This window comes from Panthera onca, chromosome C1, assembly GCF_046562875.1.
Source record: "Panthera onca isolate mPanOnc1 chromosome C1, mPanOnc1 haplotype 2, whole genome shotgun sequence".
Lineage (NCBI taxonomy): Eukaryota > Metazoa > Chordata > Mammalia > Carnivora > Felidae > Panthera > Panthera onca.
The window spans coordinates 186,850,071-186,868,734 of NC_138346.1; the positions used below are offsets into that span (position 1 = coordinate 186,850,071).

The window sequence follows — 18,664 nt, forward strand, 5'->3', positions numbered from 1 at the left end:
TATTGTAGGCCATCAGAAAATAGTAGCTGCTTGTATTTTGAATAGAGTCTCCCAAGTTTTCACATTTAGATCTGGAGCCCAGTGTCTAGGGTGCTAGAGGTGGGGAGCCTTTCTTGGGCAGGGTAGGACCCGTGACTAATGGGGTAGCCTTCTGAGGTCTATTTGCATTTCCTAGATTCAGACTCCATGCCTGGGACAATGGGTGTGCCCAACTTGTTCTCTTTTCCCTTTCTTGTAGGCTCCCAGGTCAGTGCCAGTACTTGGGCTTGCCAGTGGCGGACTACTTCAAGCAGTGGATTAATCTGAAAAAGGTACTGTGTTCTGAGCCCCACTCTGGTGCTTCCTCTGGGTTTCCTGTGCATCAGATCCTGTCCCCTCTTGCTTTCTTTACACATCTCTATTCTTCTCTTTTTGTTGTCATCGCTTTCCTTTTCTTTCTGTTCTTCTCTTTTCTCAACGTCCTTCCTTCCTCTTCCCTAGTTAACATGCACTGTAAGGTTGTGGGCCCTTTCTGGGAGTGGGGAGTTGCTTGGGGACCAGGCCGAGGGGTAGAGTATGATACTGCCCTATGTGGTGTCATCCAGGTATGCAGAGAAGTCCCAGTGAAGGGAATTTTCCAGATTCTTGCTCAAAACTAAATCACTGAGATGAGCTACATTTCCTTTAGGAGAGATGTGGCACTAGCTAAGCCTTTGGGAAAGTATACTTATTTGATGTGGTCATGAGTATGGTTTCTGACCCTCCTGACTGGCCCTGGTATCTCCATGTGGTTGAGAGGTAGAGTTGGTTCAGGCTGGCTGTGGTCCTGCCTAGCCCTGGCAGAGCCTTGGTCATGTGAGAAGGACTGTGCACAATAGAGCCCAGTTCCCTTTGAATTTGAGGAAGGAGACTGACACTAATACAACACCAAGTATCTGGGGAGTGGGTGTTGGGGCTGTGGGCTGGGAGAAACCCTGTGTAGCTATGAAGTTGGGGCCTGGCAGAGGTTGAATTACCCAGAAAACTACTTTCCTAGTGTGTGCTACACTAGGTAAGCAGAAGAAAGAAGGTACAGGAATAGACTCCCAAGATCTCTGCTCTGTTGGCATCCTTTCTCCAGGAGGCCCAGTACACTAGGGAGACTCACACCCATAAATCCTTCTGATGTAAGGACAACAGCCCTGAACGCCTCAGGGACCCCATGTTGCTGGTTAGCTTAGTGACTCCCAGGAAATCAGAGAAGAGAGAACACACCAGAGATCAGAGTAGTGGCTCCCAGGGGGCCTTAGAGAAGAGAGAAGCCAGTGAAGGGTAAAACTAGGTATTGTGAGGATTTGGGTCTTGAACTGGGCATTCAAGGAAGGTGGAATATGGGTCTGAAGAGGAGAGAAGACTTTCCAGCAGGAGGAACAGCATTCTTTTGGTGTGTGTATGGGCTGGAGCTAAGTGAGCATGTGGAGGAACAGTAGAAGAGAATGACCTTGGACTTAGTTCCATAGGTCTCAGGGCAGCCATTCTTTGTGGCAACATTGTGAACTCCTTTGCTTTCCCCTGGTACTCAGGTCCTCCACACCTGGTCCTTGGCTTGTTTGTATTTTGACACTTACCCACCTCTCCAGCTGATGTCTCTTGGGCCTGAGCAGCAGCTACTTACTAACTTCCATCTTTGGCTGAGGGGACCAGGCTCTGTCCTACCTTCAGGTCTTGGCCTGTGGCCTTATCTTTGTCTGAAGTGCCCCTTAGTCATTTTCATTGGGCACATTCCCTCTTCTTGAAGATTCAGCTCAGGTATCACCTCTTTTGGGAAGCTCAGCAGTCAGTCTTTTATCTTGAGACTCCTTGACCCTTTGGATACCTGTGATCTTTGAGTGTTGAAACTGAGTCCAAATATGTTTCCTTGTAGACATGTCCATCTGGAGCATAGAGACTGAGGCTGGCTCCTTTCTGTGTCTGCAGTAGCCAGGTCAGTGGTGGGTACAGAGTATGTGCTCAGTGAATAGTTGCTGGCTGGCTGACTGATCTTTGAGAGCTGGCTCCACAGAGGCCCTCTCATGCAGGGCTTGGCGGGCTATGCATGAAGGTGTGGCTAGGCCTGTGCTCCTGAAGATAGCATGCCAGCTGTCAGAGTGCATCTGAGGCTGCTTGCTGGCCTCAGCAAATGCAATGTGAAGGCCCGGCCAGGCGAGGCAGGCGCTGACCTGAACAATTGCTCTGTGAAGTTCACTAGACTTTTTGGTGTCTGGATAGCTCCCTGCCTCCAGGTTCCTTGGCAGAGAGGCAGGAAAACAGCCGACCCGTGTGTTAACATTGCCACTCAGGGCTACCTTGATGCTGCTGGGGTTGGAGGCAGGCTGTCCTGAGCCTGTTCCGCTTGGTTCTCTGCCAGACTGTGCTGAGCCATAGAGGGGGAAATGGGTACAAGTGGAAACTGGACTCTGTTCCCAGTTGGCCTTGTGATTGCTTCTTGGTAGGTCAACTGAGCAGGTCTAGGAAAAATAAGAGTGGCATGAGGAGAGTGGCAATAGAGGGGTCTAACCCCTTCTCAGCCCTCTAGCCATATCATGTTCCAGCTGTGCCACAGGATCCAGCACGAAAGATGACTTAATTACAAACTCTGGGCCAGTCCTTGTGAGCATCCATTCAGGACAGAGAGGCTGCATGTCTGACCTTTATACTACATGAGTTAGTACAGGCCACACAAAGATTCCTGCTCCCTTAAAAAGAGTAACAATAAGAGTAAGCCAGAGAGGGCATTGCCAGGGTTGCATGGGTACTATGCAGTGTATTATTCTATGCTTTCTTTCCCCCTGTGTGACCCAGGCCCTGGCTGTCTACAGGGCCCTCTCCTGTACTTGATCTTACTCTTTCCTCCCTACTTTCCTTCCTTCCCCTCTCCTGCTCAACTCCAATAGCGGAACTTTGCTCATGGAAAAAGTAGGGACGGTCTTGGTCACCAAGACTTGCCCAGTGAGTGAACTGGGACTGAATTCACTATCCCCATTTCCGAAGGCCTCTCCTGTCCAGAAATGGTGTGCATTGCATCAGGAAAGAACAGTTTTTCAGCAGCCAGGTTTCCACATCTCCCTCCTCCACCTACTTCCCCTGTAGCAGAGTGGAGCAAGCCAATGTTTGCTGACATTTGGAGTGTCATTGAATGATCTTATACTCTTATTGAACTGTCAGCTTAGAGAAGACTTGGGGCCCTGCTCCCAGCTCCCTCCAGGAGGTCAGAGCTGTCACTGAGGAGCCAGAAGAATACACACACACATACACACACACGCATGCACGCATGCATAAACATACACATGTTTACTCATGTGAATGAATATACCCAAGGAGGCATACCCAAAATTGTATGTATGTTTCCATTCATACAAATGGGTGTGTATATATATTCACATAGTCACCTTCAGAAATACATGGCAATATACACAGGTACAAATACACTTATACATTCCTATTCATAAAGCATTAAGACACATGCATATGTATATATAAACATACCCATCTTCATCAGTAAACACATATTCTTGAGTGCCCTCTGTGTTCTAGGTACTGTACCAGGCCTGGAGATATAACAGAAAAGATGGATATTAAATAATTCTAATTGTGTTGTAAGTCCTGAGTCGTGTTATCATTTGATAAGGGGGCCTGATTTAGGGGGTCACAGTCAGAGAATGGTTTCCTGAGGAAGGGTGTCTCAGCTGAGATCTGAAGGATGAGTAGGAATTAGCTAAGCATGTGGCAAGGCCCTGAGATAAGGAGAAGCCTGGCAGTTTCATGGGACTAGAATGCAAGTGCCATGAGAATGGAGAATTTTTGTCTCCTCTGTTCACTGTTCTGTCCTGATCACTTTTTTTAATGTTTATTTATTTATTTTGAGAGAGAGAGAGTGCACGCAAGTGGTGGTGGGTCAGAGAGAGAATCCCAACAGGCTCTGTGCTATCAGCACAGTGCCCAACATAGGGCTCGAACCCACAAACTGTGAGATCGTGACCTGAGCTGAAGTCAGGAGTCGGATGCTTAACTGACTGAGCCACTCAGGCACCCCTGTCCTCATCACTTTGAAAAGTTCCTGGCACACAGTAGATGTTTAATCATTATTTGTTGAATGAATGATAGTCTGGAGCATAGTGAGTGTGAGGAAGAGAGGAGAGTTGCATGGGATGAAACTAGAGGAGGAGGCAGGGGCTTGTAGGTCACACTTTAGATTTTGATTCTTATCCTTAGGGTAATGGGAAACTATTAAAAGACACTAAACATAAGAAAGGTATCATCTGATTTGCATTTTGAAAAAGCTCTTTCTGGATACAGTATAGAGAGCGCTAAGAGTTGATATGGGGGGATCAGTACTGGTTTCTCTTAATGGGGTTATAGTTGGCATGTTAGGATGGCAAATCATTGTATGGGCAACATTGCTGAGCTTGTAGCATCTCTGTTCCCCCAGTTCACTGAATGCTAGTAGTGCCTTTCACCAAGTCATTGTGACAACCAAAAACATTCCCTCCCTGCCATGTACACATACATTTCCAGGGGCCTAGACAGGGGTGGGAATGGGGAGGCACTGTCCCCTAGTTGAGAACCACAGAATTAGACCATTGCTATATAGTCCAGGTGAAAGTTGATAATTATTGGGATTAAACTTATAGCAGTGGAAATGTAGAGACATGGATTGATTTTACAGTGTTAAATGGTATAGTCAGTTCTGCTATAGTGCAACATAGACCTTTTTAAGAATCACCATGCTATGAAAAGTTGTAAGAAAAAGTTGCAATAAAAATGGGGTTAGGAGCATAATACTCAGAAACTTCATCAGTGACATATGAAAAAGATAGGAATCTAAAAAAAATGGTAGCATAATTTTACACATGTTAAATCGTTAAGAAATACATAAATACTACAATAAATATGGCACTCTACCTTGAAAAAACCCTGAGGTTTGCTTGGCAGTGGGCATGAGAAAGGTTGCAACTTGGGAGTTATTATGAAGTGGTGGAAAGAGAGTTCTCTGGAATCAGTTGGAAAGTTGTAGCCAGATGGATGCAGTGTATAATACATGTGGCAATCTAGGAAGCTGCTATCTGTTTGAAGTGTAAGCATGTGTATATTTTGCATATTCTTACACAGCTCTCTTTAGTTGGGTATACTTTCCTGTGTTTATAGCGTATGGACAAAATCACACATAAACAAATGCAAAATTTGCATTATGCTCAACTGTTTACTAATACATTGCATTGGAGTGAATTTGCTCTTTTAAAACCAGTATTATAGCAAAACTGACTATACAGTAGATACAAAATGGTGATTGATTGGCTGTGAAGGTTGATGATGGAGGAGGAAACCACAGTGACTCTAAGGTTTATGATTTGAGGAACTGGATGAATTGGAATGAATGTACTGATGTCATGGAAGAAGGAGAAGTTTATAGATTAAAAGAGAAGATGAATTGGGACATGCAGAGTTTAGATGCTTTTCAGACATTCTTGTGAAGCTGTTGAGGAGGTAGTTGAATATAAAGATACGGGATTCAGGGATAAGGTCTGGCTAAGAGGTACAGATTCAGGGGATCTCTTGGTGGATGAGTGATCATTGAAGCCATGGGAGTGGAGTATACAGGGTGAGAAGAGAGCAAAGCCAAGAATGAGCACTGAGAGATACCTACACTTGATAGATAGAGGAGGAAGAATCAGACATAGAGAAGAAGGAGTGGTCACCGATAGCAGTGGTAAAAGTTCTTGTTTATTGATCGCGTCTTGTGTGCTAGACCTGTATTGTCCGGTATAATTGCCACATTTTTCATTTTATTTCAGTTTCATTAACTTAAATGTAACTACACTTTCTTGAAGTACTTTGAAGTATATTTAGAACAACCTGGGTTGGTGAATTTACGTTTTCAACTGTTAACTGTTTAAAATCTAAATACAGATCTAGTATTTCTGATGATGATTTAGCATTTGAATTGAGATGTATTGTAAGTGTCAATTGCACACTTAAATACACAACAGTTCATTAATTTTTATACTGATTACTTGTTGAAATGATTATCTGTTATTTGCATATCTCTATTTTTCACGTTTAAGGTTGAGAAAACAGGCACGTAGTGTTGACGAAACTTGCTCAGTGTCCCACGACATGGCAGAGGTAGAACTTAAATTTAGTTTTGCCTGACTCTTTGTGCTAAGGAGAGTAAACAGGGTAAAAAGGAGAGAGTAAAGAGTGATAGAGAAGAGGTAGACCAGGAGAGTGTGGTGCCACAGAAACCACAGAAAGAAAGAGTTTTCAGGACAAGGGGACTGGTCATCTCTCGGAGAGCCGCATAACAGAAAGACTGAAATACAAGCACCAGACTGAGACACAAGGACCTTGGTGACCTTGGTGAAAACGCTTGATGGTGTAAGAGGGACAGGAGCCAAATTGGAGTGAATTGGGGAGTAAATGAGGTGACAGAGAAATTTTAACCTTTTTAGAAATGTGGCTTTGAAGGAGAGAGAAAGGACAAGAACCATGAGGGGGCAAGTGTGGGGTTGAGGCAGGTGACACGTTTTAAGATGGGAGACATGTGCTTGTTTGTAGGCACTATTAGGAAAGTTTGAAGATATAGGAGTGAGAGATGTTGAGAGAAGATGGGATGGAGAAAACGGTGGTATGGAAACTGGCTGTCTTCAGGAGGAAGGACCCCCTTGTCTTGTGAGGGGGAAGGAGAAGATGGATGCAGTAGATGCAGAAGGTTGGCAGATTTGATGGCAAGTTGAAGTAGTTCCCATCTGATGGCTTTTATTTTTCTCTGTGAAGTAGATGAGTCATTTGCTGGTAACTAATAACAGAGGACTGGGAAGGCTTGTAGAAAGTCAGAAGGATTGCTGTAGTTTTAGTAAAGGAAAGAAGTGTGAGCCGACTTGAGAAGTATAGTAGGATTTCTAGGCAGTGTTGAGAGTCCCGTCTAGGTTGATGGCATTAATTCCTAGTGGAACCACTCCGTTCAGTTGTAGGACTTTTCTTTAGCAGAGCTCCGCTGCCTGTCTGTAGGGATGCCGAGAGCATACATTTAGATTCATCCAGGGTGGAGACTTTCCCAAGAAGTGTGATGAAAGGAACAAAGGAGTTGTTGAAGATACTGCCAGGATGAACTATGAGATCTCAGCTGGATGCCGAGGAAAGAGAAAATAGCAGGGGGCCTGACGGATATGGAAAAAGTAGCTGGGTCCCTGTACCACGACGAGGAAAGGTGTATCAGGTGTAGTCGAGCATGCCACATGGAAAGATAGGAGATTATGATTAGAGTAGGCTATCTGAATTAGTGATTTCAGAGATGGGGCAGTTCTTGGTGTTGGCAGGTTCCAAGGTGTGCCCGTGGGAGTGAGTAACTAAGATTGGGTGGAGGAAAATGTTAGTGCAAATAAGAGGTCAAGAAATGGGTAACTCAGATGAGACTTCCATAAGGAAGTGAGTGTGTGTATACACACATGCACGCATAATGTATACATTCTCACTGCATATGCATGGACACATAGGGATAAGTATATATACAAATATATGCCTCCACGTATACATATATAGTTCATGCGCATTCAGACCAAACCATGCAAGTGCATGCATATACATACAGTCACATTTGGTCTGGAATTCCCCCCGGGCCTGTTCAGGTGGGCTTTTGGGAAAGCAGGCAGACAGTCTTAGGAGGATTCTGAGTCAGTCCTGGCAGACAGGGCTCAGGCAGTCATGCTCAGAAGTTGTAGGGAGGCGTCACCTAGAATTTAACAGACTCGGATATACCAGGTATGGTGCTTGCTGCTCTACTTTTCCTCTGCCATCTGTGCTATCTACCTGGTTGTCATTTCTGGGTGCTCTGAAGAGGATGGGGTGGGGACCAGCTGTGAAAGAGAGAATAAGGAGGAGGAGACCTTCTTGGATCCCTCCAAAAAGGAGAAGCATTCCTCCAAGAAGCATTTCTGTCTCCCCCACCCCCCTCCCCTGAGAGCAGACAGCAGGAAAAACTGCTGAAGGGAAGGTTGGTGTCTACGATTGAGTGCGACTTTTCCTGACCTTGGAGCATTCAGAGTCCCAATCAGTGCAGTAATAAATTAAGGGCTTATGGAGGAATAAATTCTTGGCCTTAATGAAGTTCTTTGCTGGGGGCCATAGGCAGGTCAGCAGGTCGGGATGATGCAGATTGGAGGCTCCAGCGAGTGGGCTCAGTCAGCTGGGAAGCCATCAGGAGTGAACAGATCTGAAAGTCTGTTGGTCAGGTCACTATTTTGGAGCCAAGGGGATAAAGCTGGTCAAGTTATAGGCAGCTTGACAGAGGCTAGGACTCTTTATGGAATGGTGGCTACATGGTGCCAGCTGCAGAACCCCTCCATTGGGGCTATTCAGAAGCTAATTTGCAAAAAACAAGAACAAAAAAACCCCGAAAACCAAGAGAGGGGTGTGGAGGTCTGGAGTCCCTACAAGGTGTTTGTTTTTATTTTGGAGGGCGAGAGGGCTGTAACAAGACACATGCTTCCGGACCAGTAATGGTCAGAACCAGACAGACCATGGCCAGGTCTTTGGCATCATCCAAAGTACAGAGCATTGTCCATGGGACAATTATGGGCCGCTATCCTAGTGGGAGAGCCCGCTCTCAGCCAGGTAGATCAGGGCCTCTAGCTGTCTTTGGGAAGAAATATGTGTACAGAGGACAGGACACAGAGCACCAGGTATAAATGAGGGAGAGGTGAGGACACAAGCATGGGACAAAGAGAGGTGAGTGGGAGAGCAGCCTGGAGTGCTTCCTGCTGGATTTGATACTCAGGTCCTGGAGGGGCTGGTCTTGGGGGCTAGAGGCACCTAGATTGTAGAGCCAAAACTAGAACCCAGGCCTCAAGACTTCACATCCTGAGCTCTTTCTCCTTTCTTCCTCCCCTCTGCAACATCTGCCCTTGGGAATGAGCTCTTGGGATATAGTTAGGGTAGCAGGGGGAATAGTGCTGTATTTGGAATCAGGGGCAGCTGGAGCTAGAGAGAATGTCTCCTTTCTTATCTCCCTGCCCCCATGGTGTAGTGCCCTGCCTGGCTTTTCCTTTAAATATGTCTTACAGCTGTCTGAACTCTGAAATTTCTTTCACTCCTTCCCTCGCCTTGTTAACATGTGTTGCCTTTGGGGTAATCAGGGAAAAAATATTATGTCCTTTTACAATTACCGGGTTTTGGAATATTAAAATGTCTCGCTGCATCGGCACTGTTATTTTGATTGGTATTCTAACCTTTGACTAGCCCATAAAGCGCGCCGCTCCTGAAGCCAATATTGCAGGACTGAAATTTAATTCCGAAATGATTCCAGATAATAGGGAGACAGATAATATATGCATGAAGGATATTATGTTTGGACTAACTGCAGCAGGGCCAGGGCTGGGGAGCTGAATAATAGCCCAGAGTGAGTTATAATCTGTGGGACAGAAATGCCTTACTGTCAGGGCCAGGAGAGGAACTCTTAAATCAAAGGCACAGGAAAGGGTGGGATTGCAGTGTGCTTGTTTTGACAGGAAGAGCACTGGAGCCAAGTGGGTAGGTATGGAAGGCTGTGGCCCATCCCTTCTCTTGAGCAAAGTACCCAAGGCCCTGGATGAAGTATCTCACTGCAGCATCCCTATCTTTGTATCTCCTGTCCCTCTAACATTCTGACCATATCAAACTTCTTGCCATTCTTCAAGTATACTCTTCAAAGGGACTGTTTCGCTTCCCTTTGCTCATTCTGTTGCCTTTGCTTACATTGCCTTCCCCCCCTTTTTTTGGTGTGTTGGGAAAACTCCTGTTCATCCTTCAAAACCCTCTTCTGTGAAGGCTTCTCTGACGTTCTCCCACCCCTGGTAGAAATAGTCAATCACCTTTGTATGGTTTCAGTACTTTTTATAATGAGTGTGTCACATCCACTTGTAATTATCTGCTTCCATGTTTGTATTTCCTGCTAGAGTGAACTCTTTGGGGTATACATGGCATCTATCTCTGTATTTCGAGTACTCGGCACTGGACTTGGCACACACTAGGTATCAACAAGAACCAACTGAACTCACACTGAATACAGGGCTGGACTAATGAGCTCCAGAGTCCAGATGCCTATTCCCCTGCCAGATTTCTCAAACAAATAGGCTTAAGGAAGTTAAGTAACTCGCCCAAGGGCACGTAGCCAGGAAGAGGTAAAGCTAGGATTTGAACCCTACTAGGAGTATTCTTTTCCCCAGACCATATATCTTAGGCAGGTGGGCAGTGAAGGCGTTGGAGGCCAGGGTTGGAAAGACAGAAACCCACTAACCTGACTCCTTCCTTTCATAGCTCAGGACTTGAGTCCTCTTTGCTAGAGATGGCATTGGTTCTTAACATTCATGTGTCACAAGTCCTGGGGTATTGTGCCTCCTGTTACTGCTAATGACCTTTGGACAATTATTCCACACAAAGACATTTCTCTACTGTGCATTTGTAACTAAGGATCAGGAAAGTACCTTAAGAAAGGTGCCTACTTGTGGTTTCGGAGAGCTCTTAGGGAGGTAGGCAGGCAGAGTACATGGAGCTCTTAGTTATGTCAGAAAACTTCACAGACATTCCCTTCCCCCTTCAGCACTTGGTGGAACTTGGGTTTGGGTGTTTAGAGGTAAGATAAGGGAAGTACATAATAGAAAAGCTGCAGTGAATTTGGTTGGCTTTCAAGTGGATTTGTATTTTGTTAATTACAACACTATCTGCATAAACCTGTGTAAATTAGTGGTATGGCTATATGTGAGATATGCCCTTCACTTAGTCTTCAGGTGGTGCTTGGTGTGTCCACCGGCCCCTGGGGATGTAGCTCATAGGCTGGAGACCATTAATGCAAGAGAGAGAACTTTAGAACCAGACGAGTCTGGCTCACACTTCTAACATTGCTACCAACTAAGCTGTGTGACCTGGAGCAAATTCCTTAACCTCTCTGAACCTACAAAAGATCTGACTAATACCTGACACACAGAATGTAGACTCTGGAGTCCAGGAGGCATGATTTAGAATCTTGACTGCATTTAACTGGCTGTGGGGTTTTGGGAAAGTTACTTCTTTCAGCTTCAGTATCATTCTTTGTAGAACAGGAAAAACAGTACCCATTCTTAGAGTTGTCTTGGGCCTCTGCTCTTCCCCTGTCCTCGTACTGACCACCAGGACTGATGTGACTAGGCTATAGGGGTGAAGGAGAGAGGAGTGCAAGGTAGATATAGAAGACTTTGTGTGTAGGAGCTAGGAAAAAGAGGCTCCCCCAGCAGAATTTGCGTGAGCACCAGCGAGGAAGAGCCTCATGCCATCTGTGGACTAGCTTACCCTTAGTGTGAAGGTAGTGAGCAGAGTTGACCATCTCATGTTCTTGACTCCAGCTGCCATCAGCATGGCTGCTGTCCAGTGGAGTGCAAAGTCACACTTACCTTCAGACAGTTCTTGGCTCTGTATGACCTCAGACAAGCTACTTGCTTTTTCAGAACCTTGGTTTCCTCCTTTGTACAGTAGAGATAATTAATAATAATGAAGTAGTAACTGCTCTAAATGCTTTATAGGAAGTCACTCACTAATTCTCAGTTCTGTGAGATAAGTAGTATTATTAGCATCTTACAGATGAGGAAACTGACATCCAGACAGGTAAAGTACCTTTCACAAGGTTCAGCAGCTAGTGAGTGATGGAACAGGTACCCGAGTCTAGGCAGTAGACTCCAGATACAGTGCTCTTATTGCTCTTGTTGCCTCCAGTGCAGAGGAGGGAGGTGTATCTCCTCTGGGGTGTAGGAGAGAAAGTCAACAAAGATGTCACTGAAACATTTGACTTGGGCCATGAAAGTTTTCAGGAGACAGGGTGGGAAGGGCACTCCAGGCGGAGGGAGCAGTATAAACAAAGGCTGGGAGGGGTGCGGCAGCTTGCTGGATTGGAGAACTGTGTACCGTAGTTTTCAGGTTTTTTAAGCTACTGATGTGGGCCCACCATGTGTATGCCTTCTCCCAGAGAAATGAGAGCAAGCTAGCACAGTAAGGTACCATTGCCCGATGTCTAGATGGATACAGCCTAAGCTGCCTTCTAAGAATGGGGCAGTCACTCCAGAAAACTGCCATGTTCGTGTCCATGTGAGGGAAGAAAGAACCTATGGGCCCAGGATAGCAGGGAGGGAAAGAGGGCACCATGCCTTGTAGCATTTTTGGCGCTGGGCAGTCCAACACTGCTGTGCCAGAAGACCTCCACATCCTTACGGCAAAACGTGGCAAATTGCAAATGTGAAGAATCCATTAGGTCATGTTTGTAAAGCTTTTAGCAAAGTGCTGACACTTGGTGTGTGGGTGGGTAACCTAGCACCCTCTTGGCCAGGGAGCTAGCCCACCTTGTTCTGCATCCCCGGTAAGAGTGGCCACAAGGGGAAATGGAGCAGATGAAGCATTCAGCTCATGGCAGCTGGGGTCCTCAGTGAAGTTCCCTGCCGCTGCTTCAAGTCGACCTCTACTCTGGAATGCTTGCAGTGTCCTTCATGGCAGGTCTTTGCAACAAGGCCCGCTGCGTGATCTGTCTGCCTCTTGCTGATTGCTGCTCAGAGTCTGCGCCCTGTCAAGTGAGGCTGCCTCTTTCTCCTGGTCCCACCGTGGGCCTTCCTCTGTCTTTCTCTTGTGTCCTTGAGGAAGTGAATTCTGAGAACAAGAGAGTGTGTGAGCTCTCCTGGGTCTGTTTGGGGCTTGGATTTAAGCCTAGGCATCCTGACTATAGAGCCGGTACTCTCTTTTTTTATATTTTTTTAATGTTTATTTATTTTTGAGAGAGAGAGAGAGCAAAGGAGGAGCAGAGAGAGGGGGAGACACAGAATCCAAAGCAGGCTTCAGGCTCTAAGTTGTCAACACAGAGCCCGACGTGGGGCTTGAACTCAGGAACCATGAGATCATGACCTGAGCTGAAGTTGGATGTTTAATTGACTGAGCCACCCAGGCACCCCTAGAGCCTATACTCTAACCCTTGGGCTAGCTTCTAGGGCCCAGAGTAGCCCAAGGTCCACACCTCTTGGTTATTTTGTGTGGCCTGGTCTGTCCTTGTGCAGGACCACGAGCCACTTGAGAATAGGGACTAGATCTCATTCTTGAATCCACCAGAATTCCCAATCCACAGAGTCAGACGAGCAGAGGGGATGTCAGGAATAAGTAGAGGCATAGAGATACTGTGGAAGAGCTGAGGGCAGTTGGGGAGAGAGGCGAGGCGAGGGAGAGGTTGACCCGTTAACACTCAGTGTTAAGTCTGAGAGAAGTAAAGGAACCATGAGTTACTCTGCCTTCTCCCAGGCTTTTGTTTTGTTTCATTTTTTTCTTTTTGTGTTTTGTTTTGTTGTTGTTATTGTTACTGCTTCTCTGGACCCCGGAACCCAGAAGGAGTTACAGAAAAGGAGAGGAAAGGACAAAGAGACTTGTTTGAAGGCAGGAGTCACAGCCCTGCCTCCCTTCTCCTTCCCACATTGCCCTGCTGCCACTCTGGGAAGCAGACCTCATCTGTCAGTATCTATAATAGAGCACCAGCATTTTGAGCCCCACTTGGTGCCAGTCTCTGTGCTAGGTGCTTTACACACTTATTACATTTCATCTTCACAGCTACTCAGCAAGGAGGGAGCTGTTGTCCCTGTTTTATGGGTGCTGAAATGGAGACTAAGAAGCTTGCTCAAGGCCACATGACCAGGATGTAAATTCAGGTTTTCTCCTTTCCTGGCTTCTTTCTTGTCACTTGTCCCATAGCAGATACCACCTGAAGGCAGTTCCTCTGGTCTGGCCTGGTTGGAGCAGGAGGCTGAGGCAAACACATACCAGCCATTACTAGTTGTATGGTCAATGAAAGTCAGTGATGGGGGAAGGATAGGGATTGGCCTCACACTCCAGGTCTCTTGGGAGTGACACCTATTTAATGGGGATCTGTCTGTGTGTGTACGAGGGTGCACCAGGTGTAAATGGATGTCTATTTGTGTTTTAAAAAGTGTATTTCAGGAGATCCTGGGTGGCTCAGTTGGTTAAGCATCTGAGTCTTGATTTCTGCTCAGGTCATGATGTGATAGTCCTGAGATGGAGCCCCACTTTGGGCTCTGCGCTAACAGTGCAGAGCCTGCTTGGGATTCTTTCTCTCCCTCTTTCTCTCTTTCTCTCAAAATAAATAAATAAATAAACTTAAAAAAAAATGAAGTGTATTTCTCCATGTGGGAGCTTTCTGTGTCCACTCAGGTATTTGCACATGCCCACATCTAGGAATATGGGTAAGGGTGTATGTATGGAGTCTGTGGAAATATGTACCTACCTGGAGGTGGGCAGATGAGACCCTCATCTCCAGAGAACAGCACAGTACAATACAAAGAACCCTGGGCTGAACTTGAAGCTGGAAGATAAAAGATACGGGCTCTGGTGTTGGGTCACTTGCCTTTTCTGAGCCTTAGGTTTCCTCATCTAACAAATAAGGGAGCTGGACGAGGCCATCTCTTCTACCTTTGCCATTCTGAGAGCACTCATGGTACCTTAGGTATCCTCTTGTTTGTTCTCAGGAGAAAATGAGACAGATGTAAGGAAGGTGAGAGAAGTTCCCCTTAAACCTTTATCTACTTTGATCTTGAGCCTTGGGACTACTCCACTATCCCATTGGGAAAAGTTAAAGGTCTGGGGAATGCAGAGCATTGCCTGGCATCAGGTCAGGAGAACTGGGGCTCAGATAATGAAGAAGGGTTTGGATAGCTGGTCCTGTCACAGTTTGGGGTGGCCTGGACTAGATTGAATAGCCTTGAGGCTTTGGGCTTCTCCGTGAGAATATGGGGTGAGGCAAAACTTGTTGTCTCACTGCTTCTTTAGGCCTCTCACTATCCTAAAGGCAGGGTGAAGCACAGACCCTTCTTTTGGCCTTCAGTCCCCTCTGTTGATTGTCAAGGCAGGTGCAGAGTGAAGGTCACCTGGAGACCAGAACAAGTATGGTGGACAAGAATGTGGACATATGTTCACATTCATATGGGACTGTGCTGGTTCAGCCCAAGGTCTTTGTGTTAGCTCTGTTGGCCTGCTGTCAGCTCTCTTGGGGGAAGAGTGGCTTAGGGTTGGATGCTAATTTTCCCTGGCTGATTCCTCAAAGCTGATTTGGGTGGCTCCCAGATATGGGACCTTTGGCTGTCTCAGTCTTCAGATGGAGTTATAGCCAAGGTTTTGTCTATTCTGTCCCATGAATTAGCCGTCAGTTCCCTGAAATTTCTCAATTTGGCTGGGGTCACTAGAGAGGGAATGGGCACTGTGTGGACTCATAGTGCAGTGTCCTTAGTGCTGGTTAGGACATCTGTCTGTAGGTTGATCAGCCTGGACCTGGGCCTCAGGTAGCCAGTGACTTGTGCTCTGCCTGTACCAGGACCTCTAAATTCACATTCAACCACCAGTCACTCAATAAAGCCCTGTGCATCGGGACATTTAGACTCCGAGATGAATCAGGTCTAGTCTACCTATACAGAGCTCCGGGTCTAGCAGGGAAGATGGGTGGGTCAAGGCAAATGGGAAAAAGTACAATAGAGGTAATTAGGTATAGTAATAGGACTTGTGTGTTTAGTTGTGTTTTTAAAAATAATTTATTTTGAATTCAGCTTTGTCCTGAGTTAGAATTCACAAAAGAGAAGAGTCCCTGTAAGCATGTTTTTGTGCTTATATGTCCCCTGCCTGTGTGATTTGATAAGCTCAGAGCTAGCTACTCAGATGAGCTAGTCCTGGCTGTAGCCAGGCCAGTGACTTTTTCAAGAGCCTTAAAGCAGGGCCCTCAAGAGACACTAGGCTGCCCTACTTGGTAAAGATGAGTGGTCCTTCTGGGAAGATGAGATCCAGGCTAGCTGCTTGGGAAGTGCTTATATGTCAGTGTAGATAGGTGTGCCTGTGAGTGTGCATAGGCATGAGCCCAAGTGTGCATAGGGCACCAGCCAGTGGTCTGTCTTCAGCACCATGACCAGGTCTTACGGTGCTAGACCTGGGCTTTGCACCTACTTGGCTGCTGGCAGGAGGACAGGCTGCAGGCAGATCCCAGGGCAACCCTGAGGCCTCCCCAATGGTGTGTTTGCTGTGCCTAATTACCCGGCAGTTGTTTAACTATGCAAGCTGCATGCCTGCCTTTATTGCGCTGTGATTGCCAAGCTGCCTATGGGGAGTGTCATAAAAAGATATAAAATGCCCATTATCTGTCTGACGCCCTCCTCCTGGACTGTGGGTGTTTGTGTTTTATTTTATTTTTATGGCTCAAGGGAAGCTCTGCAGGAAGGAAAGGGAGGGAAGATGAGGGAGGGGAGAGGAGGCCCTATAGGAATTGGGGGCTGGGAGACTGAGGAGCCCCCTTCGTACGGTGGTCAGCTGTGAGCTGAAGGTCTCTCTTGACCAGAGGAGAGAAGTGGAAATGACAGGTCTCTGGAGCCAGGACAGGGTGCTTAGGAAGTAAGGCCCAGACCTTCTCCTCTTCATCTACCTGTACATCCTGTAGCTTGTGTTCCCACCCTACCTCTATGCTGGCCTCCTCCCTGCAGGTAGGCCCACTGCCTTGGGTGCAAGGCAGTCTGCAGAGGGTTCTGTGAGCGGGCTGTGGGAATCGTCTCTCATTCCCACTCAGGTCTTCACTGGCTTTGATAACTGGAATTGCTTGCTGGCTTCCTGGAGCACCATGACTTTCTTTGGGACAAATACCTTGGATACTACCACCTGCTCCTGAAGCCCCCCACCCCTACGGCTTCAGCTCCCCTTTTCTCGCTAGTCACTACAACTTGCTCATGCCACACCTATCCAAGATTCACTTAGGGAAACCTCCTAGACCAGGAGAGGGAAGGGAATTAATACAATTCAAACACTTGCCCTGTGCCAAACAGAACCTACATAAGTCACTGAGACAGAAATCAGAGATCGGACAGGGACCCTGCCCATCAAGAACTGGTGCTATGTAACCAGAATGCCTGCTTCACAGTAGATGTTAAATCAAGGTTTGTCAAAGGGGACTGAATTCAACGTGGTCATTCATTCCTTCATTTTCATTCGGTAAATGGTTGTTGACTACCTACTAGATAAGGCACTCCGCCAAGCACTGAGGATAAGATAGGGAGCAAAAGAAAAAATTCCAGCCCTCATTGGTCATTCAAGTTTATTGGAAGAAAAATTGAAGGATTTAAACCCTGGCTTTGTAACTCCAAAGACCATGGCCTTTCAACTGTGGCATGTTGTTTCCCGTGCCTAAGCTGTCAAACCCCAAGCTATCCTGTACTGATTATCTAACTTCTCTACTTGAAAAATCTTGATGTCTGCTGTGTGAAATCCAAGCTCTCTAGCCTGTGTCTTGAAACCCCTGTGGGTTTTCAACTATACCAAGATAGCCTGCATGGTCACCCCCAGGCCTTATTCACACTTGTTCCATTTACCTGGAATGCCCTTTGCTGCATTCTTGCCTAGTGAACTACTTACCCTTCAAGACTTAACTCTGCGTCCTCTGTGATGACTTTGAGTTTCCCATTGGGAACTTCCTTCTCCTTCAGACACCTATATTAAGTGCCTATGTACCGTGGTAGAGCTTCCTGGCTTTGTTCACTTAGGTGGGCCTGCTGTGTGGGCTCTCTGCACTTCTATGGTAGTGTTGTTGACCTATAATTCACATATCATATAATTTACCCATTTAAAGTGTACCATTTTCAGTATTTCTTAGTATATTCCTGGGGTAGTGCAACCATCATCACCATCTGAGTTTAGCACATTTTTGTCTCCCACTAAAAGAAACTCTGTTAGCAGTCGCTTCCCGTTTCTCCAAAGTGCCCCAGCCCTAACCAACCGCTAATCTACTTTTGGGCTCTATAAATATGCCTATTCTTATAATCCTGTGAATTTCTTGTATGTGGTCTTTTGTGATGGGCTTCTTTCACTTCGCATCATTTCCAAGGTTCATCCATGTGGTACCATAAATGAACACTTCATTTCTTTTCATTGCTGAATAATACTCCATTGTATGGATATACCACATTTTATTTATCCACTCCTTGATTGGTGGACATTTGGATTGCATCCTCTTTTTGGCTGTTTGTTATGAATAATGCTGCTATGAATATTTGTGTACAAGTTCACTTACTATTTTTGCATATATTTTGTTTGTTTTACACCTGTCTGTCTTTCTGAGTAGATTGTGAGCTCCTGAGAGTAAGCGTCACTTCTATACTGTTCATTGCTATATTCCCACCACTTAGCTCATGGTTAGCACTCAGTAAGTGTCAGTGAATGAATACATGCATGCTTTCTAATTCTCTTCCCCTTGGGATATAATAGCAAATCCCCCAAGCCACTCTGCCCCCAGTATAACTATTCATATATCTGCCACCCATGCTGAGGTGTAAGTTCATTCATCAGTGTTCTGGACCATGCCCTTCCCATTCCACTATTGGCCTCTCTGGTGTAAGTCCTTAGCCCAACAATAACTGATCTGAGAAGCTTTCCTGAGTTGCCCCCTTGATGGCAAGTAAGGTCAGTAAGGTTTCTGGCTAACTCAACACTGAGGCAGAGACTAACTCTACCCTACCCCCCCACCCCCACTCCCGCTTCCCTCTTCTCCTGAGGGATCCTGGATTGTTTTATACAAGGAGGGAAAAACTTATACAAAGAGGGCAGAAAGGCCCTGGGGGAAATGTTGAGCTGGGTGGCTTCCTGGCTGTAGGCCAGG

General features: G+C 46.2%; 1 protein-coding gene across 9 annotated transcripts in view; it reads left to right on the forward strand.

Annotated features, from left to right (window-relative positions):
* The window catches only part of ERI3 (ERI1 exoribonuclease family member 3), a 127,460-nt gene that overhangs the window by 64,963 nt on the left and 43,833 nt on the right, over positions 1–18,664 (forward strand). For 8 of the 9 annotated variants that reach the window (XM_060621893.1, XM_060621891.2, XM_060621890.2 and 5 more), the window contains one exon: positions 239–311. The exons of the other annotated variant lie outside the window; for it this stretch is intronic. In XM_060621893.1, the coding sequence (XP_060477876.1) occupies positions 239–311 (73 nt within the window). The remainder of the gene's footprint in view (positions 1–238; positions 312–18,664) is intronic. 9 annotated transcript variants of the gene reach the window in all.